This window comes from Pleurodeles waltl, chromosome 10 (genome assembly GCF_031143425.1).
Source record: "Pleurodeles waltl isolate 20211129_DDA chromosome 10, aPleWal1.hap1.20221129, whole genome shotgun sequence".
In the NCBI taxonomy this organism is placed as follows: Eukaryota; Metazoa; Chordata; class Amphibia; order Caudata; family Salamandridae; genus Pleurodeles; species Pleurodeles waltl.
Window position 1 is genome coordinate 81937328 of NC_090449.1, and position 26830 is coordinate 81964157.

The window sequence follows — 26830 nt, forward strand, 5'->3', positions numbered from 1 at the left end:
GGTCCACCTTCCTACACAAAAGCTATCGTGCAAGCGATGCAGACATCCAGGGAGTCTCATTAGCGGCATGCAACCCTGGTCTAATGAATTCACACAACCGGGCGGCCTTCCCTTTTAAAGTCATATCCTAAAAGTAAAGAGCGTTCTTTGCAAGCGCTGGATACACTCTGCCGATGCTGCCCTGCGATCCCTGGACCACAGGCCGCAATGCTGGCACCCAAGGTCGGAAAGGGAAAGCTAAGGGCCACAGCTGCGTCCACTAGCAACGCCTAAATGACGTCCCCTAAATGACACCCATGACCCAAATGCCTCTCGCCCTGCTGCCCCTCTCGCCCTGGCGTCACATGATTATTATTGTATTTTTTATTTATTGTCATTATTATTTTTGAGGCCCGGCAGTTGCAAAGCGCTGCTGGGCCACTCATTTCCTCATTTGTCCTTCTCCCACAGTTGTTATTCTTTTTTGTTTTAAAGCTAAGACATATTGGCTTTGCCAAGGATTGTTGCAGTTTCCATGCCAGACTTCAATCAGTAGTGATGCAAACATCACTCTGGTACAGAGTTTAGTAGAAAACATTGACTTTTGCAACCAACAGATAATAGACATTTGCTGTGGATTTTCCCATCCCTTTTCCTTGAAATGTTGCTTTTACTTTCCATAATCTAGTGGCATCATGGATATTCTAATTCCTAATTGATGTATCAGTGGAACATGTTGGCGCTACCCTGTGAATGCATGTGCTATGTCTTGAATCAGTGTTTTGCTCGTGGAATAGGGCAGTGGGGCTCATTAGTGAATAGGTCCATAAATAGTCTGAACTTGAGGACAAGAGTCATGAGCTGTGATTTGTTGTTTATTTTACATGCTGGCAGACAGGTGGAGAATGCAGATGCATCTTAACCCTTTCCCCTTGCATACCTCCCACATGGTAGTATTCCTGGCAAGTACATGTGCTTCCTCAGCCCCTCAAGCTTAAAGAACGTCAGTGCACAAGAAGCCCTACTTCTGGCCAAGAGACTGAGTGAGAACTGCCTGTCAGGCCAGAGAAACGCCAGCACCAACGCAACTGGACCCGCACCATTGCCAACACCACAAGTGACACAGGTAACGCTCTTGTGGTGCTAACGTGCTCCCGAAGGCAGGAGCGACTTGAACGTTCAGAGATGGGAGACTTTTTATGGTGATAATTAGTACCCTGCCCAAAACTGATAAATGTTTGATTGGAGCATTCGAGATCTGAGGTCATCGCCTACAAACCCTACATGATTATTGCAGCCTCTTGTGTTCTGAAAGCATGGTGTTTCTGATTCTTTTGATTCACTAATATATCTGCAGAAAGGAATGCAATTAACTTTAGATTAATATGATATCAGATTTCTTTGACTCACCTCAGAAAGGGAATAATTATGTGAGCTGATGAGATGTGTGAGGAAATGTAGGTAAGAATCAAAATGAATCATAATCATTAAAGCCAAGTGAATGCTTCCTATCTCAGCTTGTTTCACAAAACATGGAATTGGGATCTATTGTTATAAAAGGCTCTCCCATCAGCCTTGAAATGTATTCCCCTCCTACAACAGGTCTTCTTCTTCTAAGAGCATCTCTCACCCATCTTGGAAAACACATGCTGGCATGAGCTGTTATCCTAAGAGGCAGTCTTAAACATCTCTTCCGCCACTAGTCATCACCAGAGAAGAGATGTTTGCAGTGCTAGTAATGTCCCCTCTTGCAGGTTGCACTTCTCATATACTTCATTGATTTGTTTGAATGATTCTTGCTGTATCTCGGGAAGTAGGGATCAGAGCCATTAGATTGAGGGGAGATGTTAATGGAGGTGTACTGGACACCTCCATGTTCCCATCCATCGGGAAGGTGATCGCAATAGCTGAAGAGTTATTGGAACAGAAAGTAAGGAGAAGAGAGGGTACTAGCGCAGAGATCACAGGCACTCTCCTGCTATGAGACTGCAGAGGAGGGACAGCTGCCAAGGATCAATAGCTAGGAGGGTGGAACCAGGAGAAGTCCCCTCACCTAAAGAATTCCTTTAATATAGAATTAGCTTTTAGTTCTGGATGCTAGCTATCCAGCGAAATATTGGGATGTGTGACTAATTCAGCTAGAGTGGCATCTCCAAACATGCTTCTTTGTTTTGCATGCTGCAGCCCAAAATTTTTGAAATATTTTATTTTTTTGTTTTTGAAAGGGGTTTGATTGCCATGAATGTCTCTAAAGCTCGCCTAAGAGTTGCTGCTTTGGACTGCTTCAGTCACATTTCTGTTAGGTATGAGATGTCAAAGTCAGGAACTACACACAACATTCCCTGTCTACGCTGCTAAAAACTTCACGGCTTTCCTTTGATTTTGTGAAATGTGGAACTCTGGTGCTGAGCTTCAAATTTTATAGACATAACATGTTTTCTTGTTTTTCCTGGCCCTTGTCAGATTGCCATTTCACTGGTGAACAAACTCAACAACATTTCTGTGGACACCATCAAAGCTTTGGGGCCTGTGGCTGTGGGACTTTCTCCATCCCAAATCGATGGCATCAGTGATAAAGACCTGGAGGCTTGCCTTCCAACCCTCAGCAGAGTTCAAGGCTGGAGCCCCAGACAGTCAACTGGCATCATGAGCAAACTGGCCAAAGCTGGCCACCAGGTAATGAGGCATGCAGTTGTTTTCCTTTCTTTTGAATCTCATTCACAGATGCATTATCACCAAACACTTTACATGGAAATAATAATGTATATTTTTGTTCTCCATTTAGCACCCTTTTTTAGTTATTGTGAACCGCCCTTTTTCTGCAAACTTCCATTCTGTGTGTGAAATGTTGATATTGTGAGCCCGAAAGTTTTGCTTCTCTTTTTCTGTACACACTCTCCTTCCAAGTTTATGATGGATTAAAACATTTGGCAGTCAATTTAGAGTGACTATATCAGGGGCATCTCCTCCACTATGGGGGAAGAGCATCCCCCCCTACCAACAGCAGCAGCTGCAAACCTTAAAAAATAAAACGATAACAAACTATGTTTATTATCATTTTATTTTCAAAGGAGCGGGCCATGTGGAATGACAGGTACGGAGGGGGAGTGCTCAGTACTCCCCCTCAGTTTGCATGTATGTTTGGCCGGCTATCTTGGGCTGGCCAAACACACATGCGTACAGGGCTCTCTCCAATGTGGCACTGTTGCCAGGTTGGAGATAGCAGGCAGAGGCTCTCACTCTGCCTCGGAGCTCCCAGCCAGGGCACTCCAGCCAATCATAGCGCTGCCCTGAGTAGTGTCAGGATTGGCCGCAGGGCAGCCTGCAGTGCAGTGGAGAGCGGCGGTTCGTTCAAGGTACGTTTAAAAAAAAAATATTTTTTTTTTTGTGTTCGCCCTGCTATTTTGTTCAGTCACCAGCCATAACTGGACTATATATTGGCCTTAATCTTAACTAACTCTTGGATATCCGGGAGTATGTCACACCTTCTTGTAGCAGAGACATTTGTGGTTGGACCATGGATCCGTGAGATCCACAGTGAACAAATCCATTCACTGTTGAAAGTGGAAAAATCCAGCAGCCCAGATACTCCACTCTGATATAGTAACAGCACATCAGATCCTGTGGATCGGATGTTTTGACATAAATATATCAGTGTATAGAAAACTGAACTACAAGGTGAAGGATTAACATGCCATCAATACTCGAAGGCATTTTTTAGGAGTGCGTGGTCTAAGGAAGCATAAACTCAGGATTCAGAACATAAACACAGTGGTTAGGGTTGACTTTACTAATAATTTCTTTCTACACAATCAAACCCTTTTTAGTAAAATTAGGATAAGAAAAGACTTGATAAAAAACATACATTTCTAACCTGTTGCATGCAGCTCTTTGATGGCAGTTCCTAGCTCACTGTGCTAGATTATTATTGTAACTTATAAACTGCACAGTAACAAAAGGATCTCTGTGACAAAAGCAGTTTCCCACTGAGCTATGCCCGTAAAATACTGTTTTGTGATCTGCATAGTGCATGCTGTTTGCAGCAGGCACATTAACACTCTGTGCTGATGAGTCAAAACTGCCACTAGACAAAAACCCCATCTCTCTCCAGGAGGTACATTAATCACCAGAGTTACCTTGGCACTTTTATTGTTGCCTGAAAACTGCACGGTATACAAGGAACTCTGCAGTGCTTATAGAACTGCTGCACGGCTATAAAACTGGCCCTCAGCAGCAAAAGCAGCCCTCCACCCTTCCAGCCTCCCGGGGGAAACATCCGATGCCCGGTACGGCCTGTCCTGCCTTCAGTAACAACAAGTATCATAAATACATATTATTTTGAAAACATAAAGTTCCCATTACGAATTTAAAACACTAAAGATCATGGAGCTTAACAGTGACTTTACCATAGCTGCCAACCAAATAACATGTCAGATGATCTGATAAAATCAGTAGAAACGTTCAGTGCTTAATTTGTGCTTGTTGTTTCCGGTGCTGAGCAGCGGCACTTATTTTTGAGGGCCGGGGCTTAACCTTCTGCCTCAAGCATTTGCTGCGAGCTAAAGACACATATGGGAAAGACGGAGGAAGAGTAAAACGGAAAAGCGTCACAAAGGGAAAAAGTAGAAAGCTGAAAGAGTGAGCTGAAGTGGCAGGGAGTGGCTGTAAATTGATTGAAGAGGCCTGAGATGGCTTCAGTATTATTCTGCCTCAGTATTCCGTGCTCGCACATTTAATTGCAGCAGCCGCATATTTGAGAGGAGTCTAAAAAAATTGGGTCTACAAAGCTCATTGCGTAATTTCCGAATACAGCAAAAACATGGTATTTTTTGGTGACATTCCATTTTAAGACAACCGGTAATGAGACGGAATCTCTTCACATAAAAAGAGGACAGTCCTGTTTTTATGTGTGGAGACTCCACAGTCATAAAGATAATACTTGCAAATTACCTTTGTGAATCGCAGACAGTCGTAAACCTACACAAAAGTATAAGCTTGCCTTTGAGAATCAGGCCCTCAGTGTTCAGTAGACAAACATAATTTCTGCTTCTGTGTCCGTAAGAGCTCCATGCTCTGGCACATCTTCGTTCCTAACTTCCCGTATTTCATAAAACATAGACACATGTGTGTCGAACACGTTCATACAAGAACTCTTTCTGTCTCATTCTCTCTTCCCTACTCATAATTTGTGTGCACACACTAGAGTTGGGGAACTCGCTCTTTACTTTGTTTCCTATTTCAGTTCAACAACCTTGGGGAAATAGGAAGTCTCGTGAGTGGTGTTTCCATAAGTCAGCTGCAGGACCTGCCTGTGGACCGCCTCCTTGAAGACATGAAGAATCCATTGGTTACAAGCCAGTTGCCCCATGCACCACTCCCTGTACAGGATACAATCGTTCAAATGGTAAAATATTGTTATTGTCGTAGTAAAATCCATGATGTTTAATACAATAATAACTCATTCTGAGTTGGGAAGTAATTCCAATTCAGCTGGGAACAAAAAACAATCCAGGTTTTGTTGTGAGGGTTTATCATCTTTAAGTTCATTCTCTTAATAGTTCTAATCTGAAGGTATCCATCTCCTGATAAAATGTTAAGATCAATAATATTCCTTCACCTCAGATTTAACCCCAATAAACCCCAGAAGTAAATATCCTATAAATAGATTTTTGAACCCAGTTTTTCGACAGTACTGTAATTTGTTTGGTAATACTGGCAGAATTATAGCTTTCAATTTTTGTGTGCCACTTTCTATTTTAGATTGCATCCGTTGTTTCCGGCCCTGGGGACTTGATCAGAAATATCGACAATAGCCTTGTATGCAGAATTCCAAAAGTGAGCCTAATCTTCGAAACCGAAATACCCAATGTCAAGGATCTCAACTCTAAGCAATGGTGCAGAGATCAAGTAAGTGCAATCACCATCGGTGTAGAGAAGAGTGCACAGCTATAGGATCAGAACCCAAATAAGTAATCAGTGGAAGCTGAAAAGGGAGTGCTTCCGAAGTTTGACATGGCAGTTCATTCACTGCTTCTAAATTTTGTCAAATTTGACTGCGTTAAGATGGTTACAAAAAATGTTGACCCAATGAGATAAAACATATCGTTTTGACGAGCAGGCAATTGTAGATCAGCTTCTGTATTAAGTCACAGAGGCCCTCATTCTGACCTTGGCGGTCGGCGGAGAGGCGGCGGTCGGACCGCGAACAGACCGGCGGTATAAAAAATGGCATTCTGACCGCGGCGGTCACCGCCGCGACCGACCGCCACTTCCCCACTCCGACAGCCACGGCGGTCATGACCGACGGGCTGGAGTCTGCGCACTCCGGTCCGGCGGTCGACCCAAGACCGCCAACGGTATCATGACCCTGCTTACCGCCGCGGTTTCTGGCGGTCGGGAACCGCCATGCGAACCATGGCGGTAGGCACTATCGGGGCCAGGGAATTCCTTCCCTGGCACTGATAGGGGTCTCCCCCACCCTCCACTGCCCCCCGAGTCCTCCCCCCACACCCTCCACCCCCCTGCCACCCCCCAGAGGTGGTACGAACCCCCTCCCCACCCCCACCCCGACATGCACATACACGCACCCCGACATGCACACACCCCCAACATGCACATATACACACCCCCTACACACACACATACACAACGGGGACACATACCCGCACACATACATGCCGACATGCGCACCCGCCGAACTACACACATTGCCCATAGGCACAGCAGCACTCCCCGCCCGCATGCACGCACTCACACACCCCCTCTACACACTCACACGCACACCCCCATGCACGCACACATCACACAACACCCCCCCACCCCCTCCCCTCACGGACGATCAACTTACCTTGTGCGTTGGTCCTCCGGGAGGTGACAGGAGCCATGGGGAGGTGACCGCCAACAGAAGACCGCCAACAGAAGACCGCCACACAGAAATGTGGGTCGTAATTCTGTGGGCGGTGTTCTGCTGGCGTGGCGGTGGAGGTTGACCAGTCTCCACTTTCCCGCCGACCGCCAGTGTGGCTGCTGGCGGTTTTCCGGCGGAACGCTCCCAGCGGTCAGAATGCGCACAGCGGCATACCGCCGCGGTCGGCGGTCTTCACCGCGGCGGTAACTCGGCGGTCTTGCGAAAAGACCGCCAAGGTCAGAATGACCCCCAGAGTGAGCAATTTAAGAAAATAGGGCCCGCTTACGAGTTTGGCGGATGTGAAGACCCATCCACCGAAATTCCAACGGGGAGATTGCGACCTTACTGGCGACCTCCCCGCTGGCCCTAACACGACTTTCCCACTGGGCTGATGGGTGGAAACCAAGGTTTCCGCCCATCAGCCCAGCAGGAAAGTGGCAGCGGCATTGTCGCTGGCTCATAATCAAGCCTGAGGCAATGCTCCTCCCGGAGGGGGCACCAGCACCCTCGAAATGTGCACTGCACAGCAGAAAGTGCACATTACAAGGCTGCTGGGTAGGGCGACCTCGGCATGCCGTAGGCATGGGCAGTGCACAGACCCTCTGAGGCCCTCTGCACCTGTTCTCCACCAGCCTCTTCATGGAGGTCAAACTGCCATGAAAAGTCTGGCAGAGAACCAGGTCATAATCAGCAGGTCCTTGGTGATTACGACCTGCACCACCATCAGCCCATCGGGAACATTGTTCCCGGTGGAGACGGCGGTCCGACCAACTCTTAATTTGGCAGTTGGACTGCCAAACCAGTGGCGTACATGACCGCCACCCCAAATCTCGTGGTCTGTTGACTGCCAGACTCGTAATGAGGCTTTTTGTGTGAGGGAGAGAGTTTGTGTAGCATGGGCAGCAGTATCTCAAGAAATATATGAACTCAAGTAGTAGCTTGAGTCTGCCCAGGAGGTGCATCTGAAGACCTCAACATGTCGAAGTCACTGCAGCAAGCAAAGTCACCCACTGAAGTGACATTTATTGGTTTTTACTTTGCTTTCTTCTTCAGGCTTCCATGTTTTTTCCAGAAGTGATAAAATCAGGAGCTAGCCTTCAAAGGTAAGGAACTGATCTTTCTATTCACTAATAAAATAAGTATATAGGTGGTCCAACAAAAACCACTTTAACTGTAGCAATGGCCAGTTTTCCACAGTTCTTTCTGGCACATTGCATTTCACCAGAGCGGAACATCATAGGCTACATGTTGTGTTCTGTGACTTCCACAACTGATAACATATTGGTGCAGCAATGACATGTGTTATGTTCTCTAAATCAAGTTAGTTCCTTTCCTGGAAACCATACCAGTGTTCTTTGGTAGGACTAGTGGTCCTACAAAATACATGAAAAGAAACACAGGTGGACACTTGCTCTCTTTGTCTCTTGCCATATTTTCTATCTGAACTACATTTAAACATGTCACCTTTAGTCATTTAAATAAAACATTCTCTTCTGACTTTCAGTTTATCGCCTTATGTCCTGCAAGGCTTCACCTGCGCAGCATCCAACAATATGGACCTAAATACCTGCCGGCAGCTGGCAAAGGCCATGAAGGATACGAATGCCCAATTGGATGAAGATCAGGTTGGTCTTGTCACAGACATCTATCTTCTTTCCAACCTCACAATCTTCACCTTCAATGCTAACAATAAAATGCCCGCCTCTTCTAATTTCAGTTATCCTGCTTAACCAAGAAGGTGGCAAGCAATGGAACCCTCAATGGTTTTGAAAATTATCCACCAGAGATGTTGCTTTTTCTCAGGTAAAAAGTCACAGGTTTATGCTAAAGCATATTAGTTTAGAAGTGGCTGGTGTTTAAACTCATGAGTGACACAATAGAATCCATGTAGGCCCATGGCCATTAATGTCTACCTCATGGTTCCAGGAATAAGCACTGATTTTATTTTAACAGGCTTTCCCATCCTTGGCTTATGGATACAGATGTTCAGAAAATACAGTACACTTAGGAATCAGTTGTGGAGTTGGTTTTCCTTCCGTCTTAAAAGTTGTTTATCTTATGCCTGTAGCTCCTCAAACTATTCAGCCTTTGGGAACTGCAAAGAGTACTTCAGAAGAGCTGGTACAGCTGACTTCGAGATCCTGCGTCCTAAGTCTCATCAGCGTAGGCGCCTCCTGTCTGAAGCCTTATCATGCCTGGTAAGAAGAGGACAGTCATCCAGTGTTTAGCAAGATTGGTTTGGGCATATATAGCACAACCCCAAACTCCTAAGAAATAATAGCTTCCAATTCAAAGTGGCAAAATTATATAGAGTGGATGGTGTGAACAACAGAGAAATTTGAAGTTACATGATTTGAGGGACCTACTGACTAGTTTCAAAATGAAGGCATTCTGGTCTGTCTAGTGGTTTGTATGATTACCTAGGTTCTTGTCATTTCATTACATTCTTTATTGGAAACATTTCCAATTGTCCAAAATTGAAGTTATTGACAAGGTTAGGGTTCCAAGTCATGGTCAGATTTAAGGTTCAGGACACAGTTAAAGTTAGATAACAGAAGGGAAAAGGTAAGAGCCAAAGGACTAGATTCAGACTATGGTGGACACGGTTTTCTGTCGCAAATACAGGGTATTCTGTCACAAACATAGCAGAGTACCCTACTGCCAAACCCTTGGTCCATCTGACTTGTATAAAGGCAGGCAGAAGTTAGGTATTCCGTTGATGGACCTTCTCAAGGGGTCCTTTGACTAAATACTTATTTCAGCCGGCCAATGAGCAGGGACTGTTGGAGGAAGGACAATACACTATCTTCTTTAGGATGGGTTATGCTGTTTTTTTTCTGTCCGTCACCAGTAGGGAGCACTTGGCAATGAGGGGCATGAAAAAAACAATAATGATGCCCACATCCTCAGAGAAAACTCTGAGGGTATGGAGTTCATTAAGTGCTTTGTTTTTCAGAAAGAAACCCCCAGTTTGGGAGTTTGTTTCTCGTAAGGAAAAAAACAATGTCAAAGATCTGGTGGTCGGCTGTCAGAGATTGCAGTGGTAATGTCCTCTTCCATGCCAACAGAGACTATTCCCTCTGGTAAACGCTAATAAATTAGGCCTTAAGGTAAGGTTAGAGTTGGCAATAAGCTAATGATTAATGTTGAGGCTATATAAAAAAGTATCACTGCAAAACAAGGGGCAATTCGTTGAATATTAACACAATTTTCAACAAAAAAGTAATTTCTAAGTAAAATAATTTTCAATTAAATGTGCATTTCAAGGCAAAGTGTATCAAAAGCCCTTCGAAAGTGTATCAAATTATATCAAATAAACTTTCCATTCATGGAATTTTTCTGAAATGTGCTTAGTTGGACTAGATTTCTCAATGTAGACTTAACTGGGCACGACCAGTAGAAGTAGTTTTAAGTCTTTAACCTGTTAGGCGAATATTGCCTGCATTTTCTACAAGGAGGGTAATGGAAACAGAGGTGGTCATCAGCAAAAGTCACTATAGTTTCTATTTCAAAATTTTGATAATATATACTACAAGTGGGGAAGATATTCTAGGAGAGTACAACTTTCTAAAGTTCCAGAGCAAGATTATGTAGACCTTGACATGTGTGCCCTTGACACACTATCTGGTATCTCCACAGGCCTGAAACTTGAACAGAAGACAAATCTTTTCTTTAATAAGATGGTTACTCTACCCCAGACCAGGAATGTGAACAGGTTCCTTGTGGCTTCCTGGATCCCCTGATGGGGTATGGTAGAGGCATTTTACCCGTTTTACCGTAGTTAGGGGGGGGGTGTAACCTGCACTTGCAAGTTTCGGGATTAGGGGCTGATTCTAATGCTGTCTGGGAAAAATGCTGAAAATTGAACAGGGAAAATGTTCTTATCCTTTCACTAACTGCATTTCTTCCTCATTGTAGAACATCTCCAGCACAAATGTGTCGATGGAAAATGCTCAAGTACTTGGCCGCTTGGTGTGTGACCTCAATGCATCCTACATTGAAGCCTCTGCCAAGAATTTGCTGCCAAAGTTAAAGAATTGCAAATCCCTAACAGAGGATCAAGGCAGGGCTATTCAGCAAGCGGTTGTCTCTGGAAACACCCAGTTCGGGTTAGTTAGCTATTTGTTGTTCTTTCCTTGTGCAACTAATTGCACAATCTTTATTACCTTTCCACTTCTTATGGAAACATGCCAGATTCTAAGTGAGAAAAAGTTCATTTTTTTCACTCCTTGTTTCTTCCCACCTATGACACTTACATAGCCTCTGGCACTATTGATGCCAAATAGTTACATCCATTTGTGCATTCACACATGTACTTTCTTTCTATTTGTCTCACCTTCTGTCTCCGCTTTCATCTATTCTTTAGATCTCGCTCTCTCTCACTTACAGGACCTCTATTTCTTTCTCTGAATTTGAATTGAGATCTATTTATGTGTCTCATATATTTAAATGTGGAAGTCAAGAAAAAGCTTTGGAATTATAATGTGTATTGTTCAATTCTCGCACATTACCCCACTATGGTTTCTTCGTGTGTTTTCATATTTTTTATGGCATACCTCCCTGCAACAAATGTGCCTTTCTCTCATTTTATCTTTCATTTTATGCAAACAAATGTATCAATTGAACGTAATAGATGCCATTCTTAAAAACTCTCTCTCTGTGCATCACTTACTCTATTTCTTAATTTTTCAATTACCGTTCACCCTTTGTAATGTTGCCAAGTTGCATCCCACAAAGGTTAAGATGATTTTAGAAAGAGGATTCTCAAATCTAGAGAGGAGTGCATGCAGTGTGTTCTGAACCTCATCTTATGGCGATGGTTCTTGAATACCTTTACGAAATAATGGACCAATTACTACAAATGTTTTTACATGTGACCTTCACTCCTGAGTTTTTATAAGTAAATCAGACTTAATCAGCATTTTTAATCCCTCCCACTATATCTTGATCAGATGCTGCTGCTCCTGGAAGCAATCTATCCATGTAATGTTGGGTTATGTTCAAACAGTGTGTCAAGCCTTATTTTACAATAGTTATGCTCATTAAAGAAGAAATATATTTTTGTGAGATGGGTCAAATGTCAAAGTGTGACAAACCTCACTTTATAGGTCTAAGGATAAGTTAAAAAGCAACATAGTCACATAAATTGGAACCTTTAGCTTATGATGGGTAACTATTTGAGAAATAATATTTTAATACCAGACAGGCATCACCTGGAAGGTGTGCATAACCTCATTTTGCGATGGGGTAAACTATATGAAACTGTGGCCTGATTTAAGGTTTACCATACGGATACTCTGTCAAAAACATTACAGATATTTCATCTGCATTTTTGCAAGTGCCATAGAATATAATACACTTGTATGAAGCAGTCTGGATGTCTGAAACGTTTGTGACAGAGTAACCCATCTTCCAAGCTATTAATCAGGCAGTATGTATTGAAATCAGTCAGAGCAACTCTTAGAAGGTAGGATGTATCTCTTTATGAAAAGATAATTTAAGGTACAAACGTTTTGTGTTAGAGGCAGCAACTCTTGGAAGGTTTCTGATCCTTATTATGCTTTGGTAATCTTCATTAATTATAAACTACATTAATTCATGTGGTTCTTGATTAAAGATGGCCAGAGGTTTTGAATGCAGCTTTAAAATGGCGATCACTAAAAAATGGACAAAAAGGCCCCCTGAAACTGAGAAATGATTTGCTTTAGTGAAATGTTGTAGATTGTAAGGTGTATCGGACGCTGTGTTCACTGACTTCTCTTCTGTCTTTCAGATCCCCTTCACAGTGGTCGACGTCCACACTTCAGAATCTGGGGCCTCTTGTGAGCTTGCTCAGCCCAGACACCCTCAAACAAATCCCGAAGGTACAGAATTTACACTTTTAACCATTGCATATTACCTGGTGTGATGTTTTAGATGGGGCGCACCATGCAATAATGACTTGCTGTTGGGGTATGTCATGTCTACTACTAGTACAGAGGATGACTTGGTCAGCAAAACTGTCTGTGTGGCATTCTAAAAGGTAATCATTAGCAGAAGGAAACACTGATAAAAGCCATGATTTCAGATTTTCTTCCTTGCAAATATTATCATTTGCTGATAGAATCTGGTTCAAGTGTGTACTGCTAAAGCAATCAGAATGCCCTCTTATATTATGATAATAAAATAATAGTTTGATCAACCACATATTGATATTCATATTAAGAGCAGAGTTTTACTACTACAGGTTTGACAGATTAAGACAATTTGGACATAGTCACATTCATTTTAAGTCAATAGTAATACGTCAGCCATCACATCTTGGCTGTATCAGAAAAAGTTAAAAATGGCCCTGATGATGCTTGTTGGAGTTGTCTCTCCCGCAGGGTCATCCCCAAACATTTTACATGCCTCTGCCTGCATTTTGCTTAATTTCTTTTTTTTTTGCCTGTGTGCACTTTCCTCTGATAACCAGTACTAAACCGCTTGTGCTCTTTACTCAAAATATGGTCAAATTGGCATTGGCCCATTTGGCACATTTAATTTACATATATGTCCCTAGTAAAGTGCACAACATGTGCCCAAGCTCTGTAAACTAAATGCTACTAGTGGGCCTGCAGCACTGATGGTGCCAGCCACTTAAGTAGCACTTTAAACAGGTCTCAGGCATGGCATTGAAGCCTTTGTCTGTACAGTTAATATTGCCCATTTGGCCATGCAAAATAAACCCTTTGCCAGGCACAAACCTTCCTTTTTAATACATATAAGGCACCCCTAGGGTAGGCCCTGGACAGCCCAAAGGGCGGAGTGCAGTGTATTTAAATTGTTGGACATGCACTTTTAAGATTTACATGTCTTGGAAGTGAACGACTCTTAAATTCAATTTTTCAGTACTGCAAGGCCTATCTCCCCCATAGGATAATATTGGAGTTACCTTATTACATTTTATAAGTCTAATTTCCAAATTGAAAGAGATAATTAGTTAATGTTTGGTGTCTCTGGACATCAAACATGAACTGGTTATCACTTTTCAATTTAAAATTCTAACTTAGAGTGAGGTTATAATTTAAATTACAATTCTGAAACTGCCACTTTTAGAAACTTGTCTTTCCTTGCATTAGCCATGTGGTACCTGCAGCTTGTCTCTGGGTCGCATGAATGAGAGTGGATGACAATTGGGCTTTGTGTATTCCTCCTAGACCGCCAGACACAATGGGAACTTAGGTGAGACGGGATGGGACATCACTGGCAGGATTTGATGGAGGAGCTGGGCTCAGCCCAACTTACACATGTATAGGCAGTGTCCTGCCTCCACACAAGGGCCACATAGCGTCTGCACTTAGTCTGGCGCCAGGGAGGCAGGGCATCTTTGCACTACAAAGGTATCCCTGTAGAAGCTTCTTACCATTTCAAAGGCACAACTGTGTAAAAATACTCGACCTAAGACACCAACTCTTCAGTGCACTTCTTAACCTGTGGATACTCTGCCAAGCAGAAGGACTGCTGAGCTGCTACAAGTCCTACCACTCCATGGGACGGCTTCTCTAAAGGAACTGCTGCCCTGCTGTACTGACCTGCTGCCTGCTGCTCTCTTGCCTGGGGAAGAGGGACTGCACCTGCAACTTCATCTTGAACCAAGGACTCCAGAGTGACATCGAGGGCTAGTCTGTTGGCCTCCTGATCTGGGCCTCAGGGACATAAAAGGCTCTTCAACTAGTTCCTGGACCCAGCTGCAGTGAATTCCTGACTCTCAAGTGTGCCTTTCAGGTCCTGGACCCTTGGTGTGGCTTATGGGCTATTAAATCAAGCTTTTGGATTCTTCACAACTGCAAACAGGCCTCTTTGCACCAAGACCATGCTGCTCGCACCAAAATCCAGAACGAGCCACCGCAAGCTCATCTCTTCACACAACAGCATCGACATCTCATGCCACACCTACAACTGTCCGCAACACTCTCCATGCTCCCTGCGACCCTCTCCAACACAAACAATACTCTTGCCACAACACTTAAGAAGTTAAAACTTAAGCAGTACTAATCAGGGACTGTATCAGACCTGCTCTCCATCATGGTTGGCCTGAAATTTTGACTATGACCAGATCCAGCGCAGGCAGATAGCCTCGGTTGGCGCTTTATGCTTTTAGATGCTATTTTACACCTTATCCTTTAAAAATTCGTAACTCCATTTCTTGTAATTAGATTATTGCCATTTTGGTCTTGCTTTGTTTATTAAATTCCGATCTATTTTTCTAACTTAGTGTGAGATCTTTATGTGTGTTTTTTTCACTGTTTGACTATTTGAAGTGTTGCGCAAACACTATACATATTGCCTCTAAGTTAGGCCTTCCTACTCTGTGCAAACTAACAGAGTGTGGGGGTCAGGTTCATTTGGAGTTGGCTTCTGCCTTACCCTGACAAGGACAGTGGTTTATGCTTGACCAGGGCTCACACTCCAGTCAACCAACAACCCAATTTCTCGCAATGCTAAATCAGTTTTTGCTACAAACTCCTCTTTGCACCTAAAACAAGATTCCATTTTGGGTGATATGTAGCCATGTGCAAACCGCAGAATCCACACTATTGGAAAATAGTTAGCGGTAGGTGAGATCTGGTGAGGATAGTGGTGGCAAATAGCCTAAAATTCCAATTTGCGTGCTTTGGAGCAGGAAATTCACATGGTCCACTATCCACATTTTTTACATGGGCCAATAACAAATTCATGTGTAAGTACTGCCCAGGTTGGAATTCTTCAACCAGGATTTAACCATCCAATATGCAATTAGCCTCATAGAGGTAATCAGGGCCAGAAAAGGAACGCAAAATCATTAGACACTAAAAGACACATAATGTAGGCATGAATCTCAAATATTTTTCTGTGAGTAGGCTTGTATTACTCCTAACTTTCTCCTTGATTCCTGGATTTTCATGAGGATGTCACACCTAGTGATGGAAAATGTTTTATGATGTAGACCTCTATTATGCGTGTAATATAATTATAATATGTGTAATAGAATAATAATTAGGCTTAATGAGCTTAAAAGAGCAGACACAGGTACCCTGATCCATTTCTGGAATTTACTGTTATTTTGAGTAATTCATTTAATTCCAAACAAATAACACAAAATACAATGGTAATTGTTTTTAGTAATTGTGCATGTCCAAAACAAAACAATTATAACTTTTTCTTTAATTTTAAATATTGAAACAATCATACTTGACTGTGCAATTACAGAAAGGAAAATGGAGTCAATTGTAAACTATTTTTTATTAGCTATTAACATGCGTGCATGAGCTTTTAAATAGTGATTTACAGCTAATAAACTTACAATTGACACTTCCAGTACAAAAAAACAATGTAGAGCCTATAATTAAATAAATTAAAAAATATGTTATTCACAATAACTGCTTGTCCACATTAAATATCTAAAAGAATGACAGTTTATAAAATGATATAGCTTTAGTTAATGTCTAGTGCTGGTTATATATCTACAAATAATATAGGGGGTCATTACAAGTTTGGCGGGTGGAAAAGGCTACCCGTCAAACTTCTGCGGTCAGGTTGCCGCCAGTGCGGCCGCCTTTCTGCGGGCCCCATTACAAGTTCCCCATTGGGTCAGTGTGTTTCTGCCCGCTGGCCCAGCTGGGTTCAGCCCTCAACATTGACACCAGCTCATAATTGAGCCGGCAGCAATGTTGTGGTGCGTAGGGTGCAACAGCACCTGTCATGCTTTTTCACTGTAATGCAAACAGTGTAAAGCGTGACGGGGCTGTCCATGGCAGTGCAGGGGCCACCATGGGGCCCCATCACCCTGTCTCCGCTAGCTTTTACATGGCAGTGCAACCGCCAAGGAAAAGCTGGTGGACAGGGGGGTCGTAATCCCCAGGGCGGCACTGCATGCAGCGCTGTCCTTGCGAATTAGGACCGCTAGCACCACCTGCCCCTCCAGTGGAGGGAAACTGACGATGCTGGTGGTCTGACTATGGCCCAGCCACCACAGTCATAATGTGGCGGTCTGACCACCGCCAAAGTGGTCGGACTACCACTTTGGCATCAGTCAGACCTCCACCGCAGCCCTGGCAGTCTGAAGACTACCAGGGCTGTAATGAGGGGCCTAATGTGCTAACTAGCAGTGGGAATGTATGTTGAGCTTTAATTTTTTCAATAGAATGTAAAGAGGTGCCAGAGATGAAATATCTGTTTTCTTTTCTTAAATGGTTCTTTATGCACTGTCAAGTAATTTGGCACTGCTTAATTACATCATAATATTTTGACAAAATAGGCTGGATTTAAATGCGGATAGGACAGTTCCAGCTTTATTTTCCAAGCACAAAGCATATATGCTTATTGACGATAAAAATATGCCTAGCCTGGATTCCACCACATGCCTCTTTCTCCCACCCCTTCTGCACTTCCTATCCCTTCATCTCACTGTTGGAGGTCTTTGTCCATAACTGTTTTCCCTGTCACCATTTTTTAATCTTTCGCTTACTTCTTCTTTCTCCCTTTTCCATGTTTGCCTCTCTTTCTCTGGCTCAAGGTCTGATGATGAAAAATCAGACTCCCAATCAGCACAAATTTGGATGCACTTCCCCGTTACAAGATTACTACTGGCAACAGACGTAGCATTTTAAGCAAATAAACCTGAAAAAGGCTACTAACTACACTGCTTTTGTTTAATTTCTTTGTGTTTGACTGTGAAAACTGCTCATAGTAAGTCCTTGGTCAGAGGTAAGGGCGGAAACACAAAGTGATCAAGAGTCTGACTCACAAAACCTTTCCCCAGTAGTAGGTGTAACTTACTCAAGGACATTCATAAGAATGTCAGGAGTGTGTCACATCTCCTGGCAGAAGTGTATTTGTGCTAAGTGCCACAAGTGTGGGAGCTATACTATATTTCAGCAACACACACCTCTCTTTCTTTTCCTGTTTTCAAATCGCTATCCAACAGCGTCACCAAATATTAATACAAGTCACCTGATTCTTGAAGGTAAGCTTACACTGTTGTGTAAGTTTATGTGGTTTTAGTTATTCTCAAACTACGAGTTAATAGTATGTTTATGACTGTGGAGTCTCCTCAGTCGGGGAGGAGAACTCTGCACATAAAAAGATAGGCCTGTCTGCGGTTGTGAACTTACTATTAACTCATAGTTTGTGAATACCAAACAAAATGTAAACTTACACAAAAGTGCAAGTTTACCTTTGTGAATCAGTCCCTACGTTTTTAAATGATTCAATTAACACAGTCTGCAGATGTTGTTTGAGTGTAGAAGGCAGAACAAGAATGGTAATACTCTTCAGGTTTGGAAGTGATGATTCAACCGCAAAAAGAATCATGAGTTCACATCATTACTAAAGCAAATGAATGAGGTATCAGCCAATGACCATCAGCAATCTAATCTTCGAGTTTCCTTTTTTTTTGATTTTCAGGCAACCTTACTTCCTTGGTTAACAAATACAGCACGGAGTTCAGGCCTATCACATGATCAGGTGGCCAAAATTATAAAGAGCCTAGCGCCTTCAAACCACACGGGAAGCAGCACTGGTAAGTGTGGCCTGAGATTAATGATATGGAGGTGGGATTTTTTTTAGGAGAGTACCAAGGAGCGTACAAACCTCTGTCTTCATAATGAAGGGGTTGTGTGCACCTGTCACTTATAGTCTCTGAGAGTACTTTGAACTGATTTCAAAGGAATCTAGAGCATTACAGGACTCATTGAATGCAGCATACATATGATTAACAATTTAGAACATCTTAAAGCATCCTTGTGGCACACAATAGCTGATATATTTTAGATGATAAATAATATTTCCTGATGTCTATTAAATGCAAGCAGCCATTGAGTGTTTTTAGGGTAACACAAAGTAGGAAATTGTAATCCTGTTGGTTGTTGCTTGCCTTTCTTGTAACTTGTTCTACCTCCATGATTTAGCTAACCTGACTACTGATTATTTGCAAGCATGACATCATCTCTTGCTAATTTTAGCAGCTGCATGGTTCTGTCACTTAGCATCACACGTTTAGTGCCCTGATGGATCCCTGCACTTTCAATACAATTGTTTGCAATTGTTTTCTAACGAGTACAATAGCCACTCTTGGTGACAAAAGCCTTTCATGTCACTGCTTTTGCCTTTGATGTCATTGGAGGTCAAAGAGAATGTGATGTCACTGCTGCAGCCCATCCCATTTTGGTGAAATTAATCTGTAGATGTCACAATGAAGGGTCTATAGTGCTTTTCAGCAGGGTCTAAAGAAACAGCTGGTGGGGATTTTTAATCATGCTGTTGTTCATTACATCTCTATTACAGTGGCCCTTGGCCCAAAGGAGGAGACTACATTCTAGTGTGTTGCAAATGCATTCCATGTCTATAATATTCAACCTCACTACACACTTGTAACTAGCACACTATATCCAGCACAACTATTTTCTACTTTACTGCATGGCATTCTTGAGTTTTTCAAAGGCTGCACGTTGGCTCTGGGAAAAAGCTTAAAAATAAATAAATACAAATAAACATAAAGGGTGTGAACAGAGACAGATCAGGTTTTGATAAGGTTTGCATGAAGGCAACAGTTTGCTAGTTCTTTCCAATGTGTAAATCAGGGTTAAATGACCCACCACACCTCGGACTTTTGGGGGTGAAAATGCACCTGCAGCCAGCTGGATTGGGGAGAGAGGCAGCAGTCTCACTGTGAGATGTGCAAAGCTCCTACAAATTCTACGCGATCCAGATCTTCAAGAAGCAAAGAGGTCCTCTGAGGCATTACCAGCGTACACATGGTAGCTATACCACAAGCAGAAAGACCTTCCTCTGAGAAACCATGATAGAGTACATGGACAGTAACACCAAGACATTACAGTTATAGAATACGAAAGTACACATTCACAAAGAAATTTAGGTAAAGAGAGAATAATTTATTGATAAACATGATACATAAATAAGAGCTCAGAAGCTATTAAAGAAGCAACTTGGAAAGCTTTTTGAAGCATAAAGCCATCTGGAATTTAAAAGGAAGCAAAACAATGTAGTGATTATGGTTCTGAAAAAATAATTGTTATGGGCAGCAGTGCATTTGTTTTGGAAATTAAATAAAGCAAAGATCCTGGGAATGTGTTCAAAATACAATATTTTTTAACAGTTATTGTTATTTAAAAAGAATAACACAGCAAGAGCCTCGCTTCTTTATGCCCTCAAACAGCTCTCAGGTCTAGAGATTAAGATGGAGACACTCTTCCCCATCTGACTGATGGCAATCCTTAAAGCAAGAAGGCAACATTTTCTTGTTATTATTCAGCCACCCCTTTCCCCTTCCCCCAAATGGAGGTTCTAGCATTTTTTATGGGTAGATTTATCAGTAATTGGTGAAAGTCACTTAATGAATTCAGCCAAAGTTTCTGTATATTTTCCACCAAGGTTTTACTGCAGTATGCCTCACAAAGGTACCTTACTGTAAAACAAAGCTCACTCTGCCATGTGCTACAGTTTGGCAACAAGCACTAGCAATGCTAATAGGTTGGACCTAAAACCAATTTTGTGTGGTAATGTGAAACATTACAAGTAAATAGCATGTGAATAAATATATATATGTGCGGAAGAAAAGAACTGTAAAATAATATTGGTGTAGCTTAAAAGGTCAAGTGGCAGTTGTACTTCAAGCCAGACCTAAAAATACATATAGGTTAATGACTGCCCCCCTCCCATCTGTGTTGCTACTAGAGATAAACAACATAAATTATATAGTTATAATGGACACTTTGTTGGTATTCCAAAGTCATGCGTGTGTCCCTGAAAGTTCAAACTTAGGCAGCTGCATAAATCATCACAGCTGGTGGAGTGCATGCACTTTTTTGTGCAAATGCAGAGCTTCTGCCCAATCAAAAATGCAATCCTGGCTCCCACCATGTGGGCGGAGCCAAAGCCTTTCTCTAGTGATGCTCACATAATAGCCCTGCGACAGCTGGGCTGTCAAGCTAAACCATAAAAGTCAGCACTGATTTGCTGAAAGAAAAGTCAGGGAGTCAATTTCCTCCTTTGCGTGGGAGAGATTGTAAGTTTTCACTAGCATGGTCCACCATGGCACACACTCACGACGGCGAATGCCACTGTGATCTATTAGTGCAGCCTCCGGACTGTCTGTCGGGTCACAGGTTTCCATTTGGAGAGCCAGTGGAGGTTCTGCTGTCAGAAAGCCCATGGTTTTCCCAACTTGAACAGGGGCAGAGAGGTATGGGGTTGGGTAATGGAGCTTCTGAATCTTCCAGCCTCTAAATGGCACAGTTAGATCAGCTTTGCTGAACTGAGAATATTTAGAGATACAGCAATATTTGGTTGATTTGCTTTTATGGCAGAGAGTAAATATTCTGCAGCTAAGAAGGTCTTAATTATGAATTGTGGGGATGAGGGGTTCTCAATGGATAGGGCTTTATATAAGTGGGGAGAATGTTGTCTTTGCAGGTGGTTTCAGTTAGTGGTCAATACACTGGAGATTTTATTGATGGTTTCCAAACTAAAGCTGTTTTATTCATGGAATTTTCAAGATGGATTGAAAAGAATATTGGAAAGCTGGACAGTCTTGCAATGGTTCTGTATTTTTCTGGCTAATTGGGTGGAGGAAGCTAGTATAGGACTGATGTAAAACTAGGATAGCTTTCAAAAGTTGTTTGTTTTGACTGGCTTACTTTGCATCAGTTCTACAGAAGCTGGAGTGATTTTGTTTTTGTTTCTAGCATCGATGCAGGCCAAGGTGAATTGAGATTTGCACTAGAGTTTTTATTGTTCCCAGGTTTCTTCTTGCGACTTTTGACTACTTTGTGTGAGGCTGAATGGTTTTCTTTTGATAGGTTTTTGTTTTGTGGAGCCTGTGTAAACGTGATGTGCTCCATAGAGTCCCTATCCGTGCTGTCCATGAGACTGGCGTGAGGTAATGAAATAATGTGATGTTTGATGGGAGGTGCTAGATGAATATCACTTTGGATGAACAGTTATTGCTATGTTTAATGACTACCAAGATACTCAAGCATGCATCAAAGTGAGTGTTTTTTTGCTTACTTCAAATTTTCCATCACTGAATTCCTCTGTAACTGAGTTGGTATTTTTTTATTCTAATTAAATTGACCATTTATATGACATACAGCACAAAGTGAATAGTTTCTTGATTGATGGATGTCATTGTTATACAATTCAGTGGTATTCCTTTATTAACCTCAGAAGCATGAAATATTAGGTTGGCCAATAAAAGATTAGAACCTTAACATGTAGATTAAGTACTGACTAGCATTGTGGGCAGTAAAATGTGAACCTTTGTGACTACAGTTCAAAAGGACTCTGAAACAAATCTGTCACAGATTTTATTTGTTCCCAAGGCACTGCTGTATCCTTCAGACCGAAGGTACATGTTTCTTTTATATGTCTTCATGTAAATTGTTCAAAATGTTCTGTGGGGTGTACTGTATTAAAAATAGTAAAGATATTGCACACTGAAAACCCTCTTTTACATATGTTCACTGTTTAAAAAGTATTCTAACCCTCTATTTTCCTTGCATATTTCAGCAGTTTGTCCTAAGGACAAGAAGATCACCGCAGACAACGTGCAAGATCCATTCCTCTCTACGTACTACACCTCACAAGAGTTTGATGCCTGCCTAGACAATGCAACTATGCTGAATTACTTGTCGGACCTCACTAAAATGAGCTTTACAGATGAACAACTGGCCGTGGTGAAAGGAAAGCTGGATAAGGTAAGCTCAGCTCCCACCCTACTCACTACACAAATGCAATCTTTACTATGGACACTGGGACAAAGTCTACAAATGCAGTGGAAAACCTATACGAGGAAGAAGGAAGTAAAATGCCTCTACGGACATAGGTCAACACATTGACTTTCACTATGACAAATAACTCACATTGAAACCTCCACCTTGAACTACTAACTCCTCAACTCCATAAACGTTACATTAAATTGACCAGTCACCTTAACATACACCATTACCTCAAATGCTTCAACACTGTTCCTAGCTCTAACCCTATTCCTTACAGTAATTCTTACTATCATGAACGACAAATGGCCACCTTAATAGTAAACATAATAAAGCTCACTAACAGCTGCACGTACGTCAGTGATTTATTTCCTTCCATGTTACTTCTCATACAGCCAATATATTTTTCATCCAGGCAAGCAGTGGGTTTTTACAAGGCGACAGTCATATAGGCAATACTGCTTTTTGTTTCAGTTCTTATTTGAAGATACATACCAATATGATATACATCAATTACATTGAGCAATTAGCATTAAATCTAAACCATAAAATATTCCCACTTACTACAGAGTTCCTGATCCCATTATAATAATTTCTAGGTAATACATTAAATATGCATCAATCACTGACCAGTATAAAATAATACCATCTTTGTCATGCAGTAACCAGTAGCACCAACCAACAGCCATGGAGAATTAGAACAATTTTAGCAAAATAAAACAAGAAAATGTATCCCTCAAGTGAATACTGTTCAGATAAGTCCCAAACACCTATTATCTGCTGCAGGTGCCACCAGAACGTATTATACCATAACTAGCATGTGGGTGCATATGTGCAAAACTGAAAGGTAAGATCACCAACTGCATGTAATAGTTCAAGCTGTTGTATTACCCTCTGGCTAATGTTTACCACTTGTCTGATGCAAAAATGTTATAAAAATTCTGAATACTACCATCACCCGTGTCTTCTCCGTTTAAAGATGAGTCAGACCATAGCTTCCTTTTAAGTGGGCACCACAATTGGTCAGTCCCAACTTGTACTTCGCAGCTTTCTGCAGATTCTGTTTAGGTACAGAGCTAATGAAGAGTAAGTGACAACCCACCCACAGGATCATGAACATAAAGGAAGGCAAGGCGTATAGGTACTGCTCCCTAAGAAATATCATATTCATGTAAAAGAACCGTCATGTCACTTTCAGTAGTGACAGTGAAGACGGTGGCAAAGTGGAGATGTGCTTAGAGATCCTTCCGCTGTATGTAGAACCAATTCAAATGAGTCATTGAGCACATCTAGAATGGGGAGGAATATACTGTAGAAGCTGGGCCTCCCATCACGTAAAGTCAATTGATTTAAAACATGTTCACTTGGTGAGCTTCTACTATTTGTAGATAAGCAAAACATCAGAAAGCCCCTATTAGTGTTTGATAACAAGTTTTAGATTTGTATATAATTCTCAAATTCATTGTAAAATGGGTAATCTTAAGGCAAAACAAAGGGACTGAAATTCAAGAGAAATTGAAATTTTACATTGTGTTCATATTAAGGACACTAGTTTATGGTTTTCTCTAACCTTTATATTCGGTTATGGGCAACAATTGGTTGCTGATCTTCCCTCCGGGTCATTTGATGTCTTATGTCCATGTCTAGTTTCCAACATCCTTTCTTTGCACAAATATTTAGGTAGAACAAGGATGTCTCCTCAATGTTGGGGCCACATACAGTGGACAGATTGACAATTTTGTCATAATCCAAAATGACACATGCTAACTTACTGCTTACTGTAATACTATCTCCAGATGTATCCTGCTGGATATCCGAAAAACCTGCTGCCCAGCCTAGGAGCTGTCACCTCTAGGTGCAATGAAAATGACGTTAAGAAATGGAACATCTCATCGGTGGAAACTCTCGAAGGTTTATTGAGGACAGCACCTCCTCACAATGTGGTAATTTTCATTAAACATGTAAATATATAATAGGTGTACAGAACATCGGAGGCTTGCTCCTGGAGACTTTCTCCGCACAGAAGAAGGGGAATGAAAGTGAAGATATGTGACTGGATTGCTAGAAGAACTAAGAAAACAAATGTATCAGGGTAGATGTATCCATGACATTTAAGGACTGAGAAAGGAAAAGTCAGGATGCACATGCATACCTGGGCAGGGTACAAGGACTGTGAAAACAGTGATAGACCTAGGGCCTGATTACAACTTTGGAGGAGGTGTTAATCCGTCCCAAAAGTGACGGTAAAGTGACGGATATACCACCTGCCGTATTACGAGTCCATTATATCCTATGGAACTCGTAATACGGCTGGTGGTATATCCGTCACTTTACCGTCACTTTTGGGGCGGATTAACACCTCCTCCAAAGTTGTAATCAGGCCCCTAGTAAGGTTTACTAAATACTCTCTAAACAGAATGGTACAAAAAGTGAGTTGTGAATGGGGGAAACTCCAGGATATTCCATTATAGTGTTGTGATGGGATGTGTGTACCCATACAAGCGGTGCATTATGCCATTACAATTTTGTCTTATTCATCAGAGAAGCCACCAATTAATTAGATGTTCCAGACATAAGGTGCAACCTCAATTCAACTACAACTCTGATCTTCTGTACTCTCTCCCAAAAGAATAGAGGTGCATGCCTAATGTTGGAATTGTAGCTACCCACCATGCAAGAGGGCAGGGTAAGGTCAGTATTCTTTCTGTTTTGTTTACCCCCTTGGTTTATCGCTTGCGCATGCTCACCCTTAGCTGTCTCTTCACCTAATGTTTGGGGATACACTATAGGGCAAAGAGTGTAGGCGTTGGAGGGGCTGGTGACTGCCATTCCAAATAATCTTTACGAGCAACTGTGCCTACTGTGATTTTTCTTTAAGCACTTCCGGATCAATCTGTCAAAACAAAATGAGTTCAAAATAAATTCACACCCCATGCATGCGTATGCATTTGCATGCATTCTGACACAACACGGGCATTTTGTACTTTAATTTACCATTCTAACATGGCCGAGAGACATTAAAGAATGGTAAATGAAATACAAAAGATTTGCATAAGATCCTGCTCAGACTAAAAGAAGCTGAACAATCTGACGGGTTCGCTGCTATGTCCCTGATTTTGGGCCAGTTCTGTCCAACCCCCGGGGGTGTTAGAAAGTTGAAATCAACAGTGGATTACAGGCTGAAGATCCCCTCAGAAATGAGGAATTAGCAGATGAGTTAAAAATTAAGATTCAGTTCCCCTGGTAATTCATTTCCAACCGGAGATTTCAGCTGCTTTCCGGGGCAAAATTCTCCTGGTGAAAGTAAGCAGATCCAAGGAGTTCCCCAAATGCCATAATTCTGATGCGGCTGGTAACTGATCAATCTTCTGAAAGTGTCAAGGGAGTTTGCGCCAACGTGGCTTGCAGTGCATCTAACGCGGTATATTTATCAATGTAATTGTTCTCAGTGCTTAATACAGCACCTTGCAGTGTTAGAAAGAACACTGAAAGTATCAAGAACTGCAGAATTATACTATTGTGTTTTTTAGGCTTCAGCAATTATTGCCAAATACACTAGTTCCGGAAACCCATTGAACTCATCCTACCTGAATGCGATCGGCAATGATTACGTGTGTCTTCTAAATGATGCTCAGCTCAACGGTATCAAACCCGGAGCCATCAGGTTTGTTGCTTCATATTATATACCCATATTTGAAACCTCTGATCTTTGGATGCGATTTCACAGTGTGGTGGTCAGAATGTAACTGTGGTAAAGAAACTGTGCTCCAGGGGAGAGAAAAGACACACAAAGAGTAAGGAAAGCCATTGAAGAGGAAGGAAGCAAAGGGGCCTGATGAGAAAGCTAATCAATGAGTTTGCACTGGGCTGACCCAAAGTGACCCTAAGGTCCACATTTATACTTTTTTAGCGCCGCATTTGCGTCATTTTTTGACGCAAAAACGGCGCAAACTTACAAAATACAATTGTATTTTGTTTTTGCATTAAAAAGCTGTGCAAATGAGGCGCTAAAAAAGTATAAAAATGGGCCTAAGTATTAGTATTGCCCACAATAGCTCATTGACAACAGACAGCTAAAAGTTGTCTGAAGACAAGACCTAAAGAGATGCTTATGATATAGAAGTGCAACCATATCCTAAAAAACTGGGTTGTAAATGCCTTTTACACAGAGTGTATATTTATGTACAATCATAGGGTCGAACATCCATTT

General features: G+C 42.0%; 1 protein-coding gene across 2 annotated transcripts in view; it reads left to right on the forward strand.

Moving 5' to 3' along the window:
- LOC138261134 (otoancorin-like) overlaps window positions 1-26830 on the forward strand; it is a 208860-nt gene that overhangs the window by 150725 nt on the left and 31305 nt on the right. Inside the window, exons 16-29 of one of the 2 annotated variants that reach the window (XM_069209811.1) lie at window positions 934-1105; window positions 2443-2655; window positions 5222-5383; window positions 5740-5886; window positions 7940-7989; window positions 8391-8511; window positions 8604-8689; window positions 8955-9084; window positions 10805-10995; window positions 12660-12750; window positions 18293-18407; window positions 22418-22602; window positions 24417-24563; window positions 26151-26284. In XM_069209811.1, coding sequence (XP_069065912.1) covers window positions 934-1105; window positions 2443-2655; window positions 5222-5383; window positions 5740-5886; window positions 7940-7989; window positions 8391-8511; window positions 8604-8689; window positions 8955-9084; window positions 10805-10995; window positions 12660-12750; window positions 18293-18407; window positions 22418-22602; window positions 24417-24563; window positions 26151-26284 — 1944 coding nt within the window. Of the gene's footprint in view, window positions 1-933; window positions 1106-2442; window positions 2656-5221; window positions 5384-5739; window positions 5887-7939; window positions 7990-8390; window positions 8512-8603; window positions 8690-8954; window positions 9085-10804; window positions 10996-12659; window positions 12751-18292; window positions 18408-22414; window positions 22603-24416; window positions 24564-26150; window positions 26285-26830 lie in introns of both variants that reach the window. The other variant, XM_069209810.1, reaches the window with a different exon arrangement.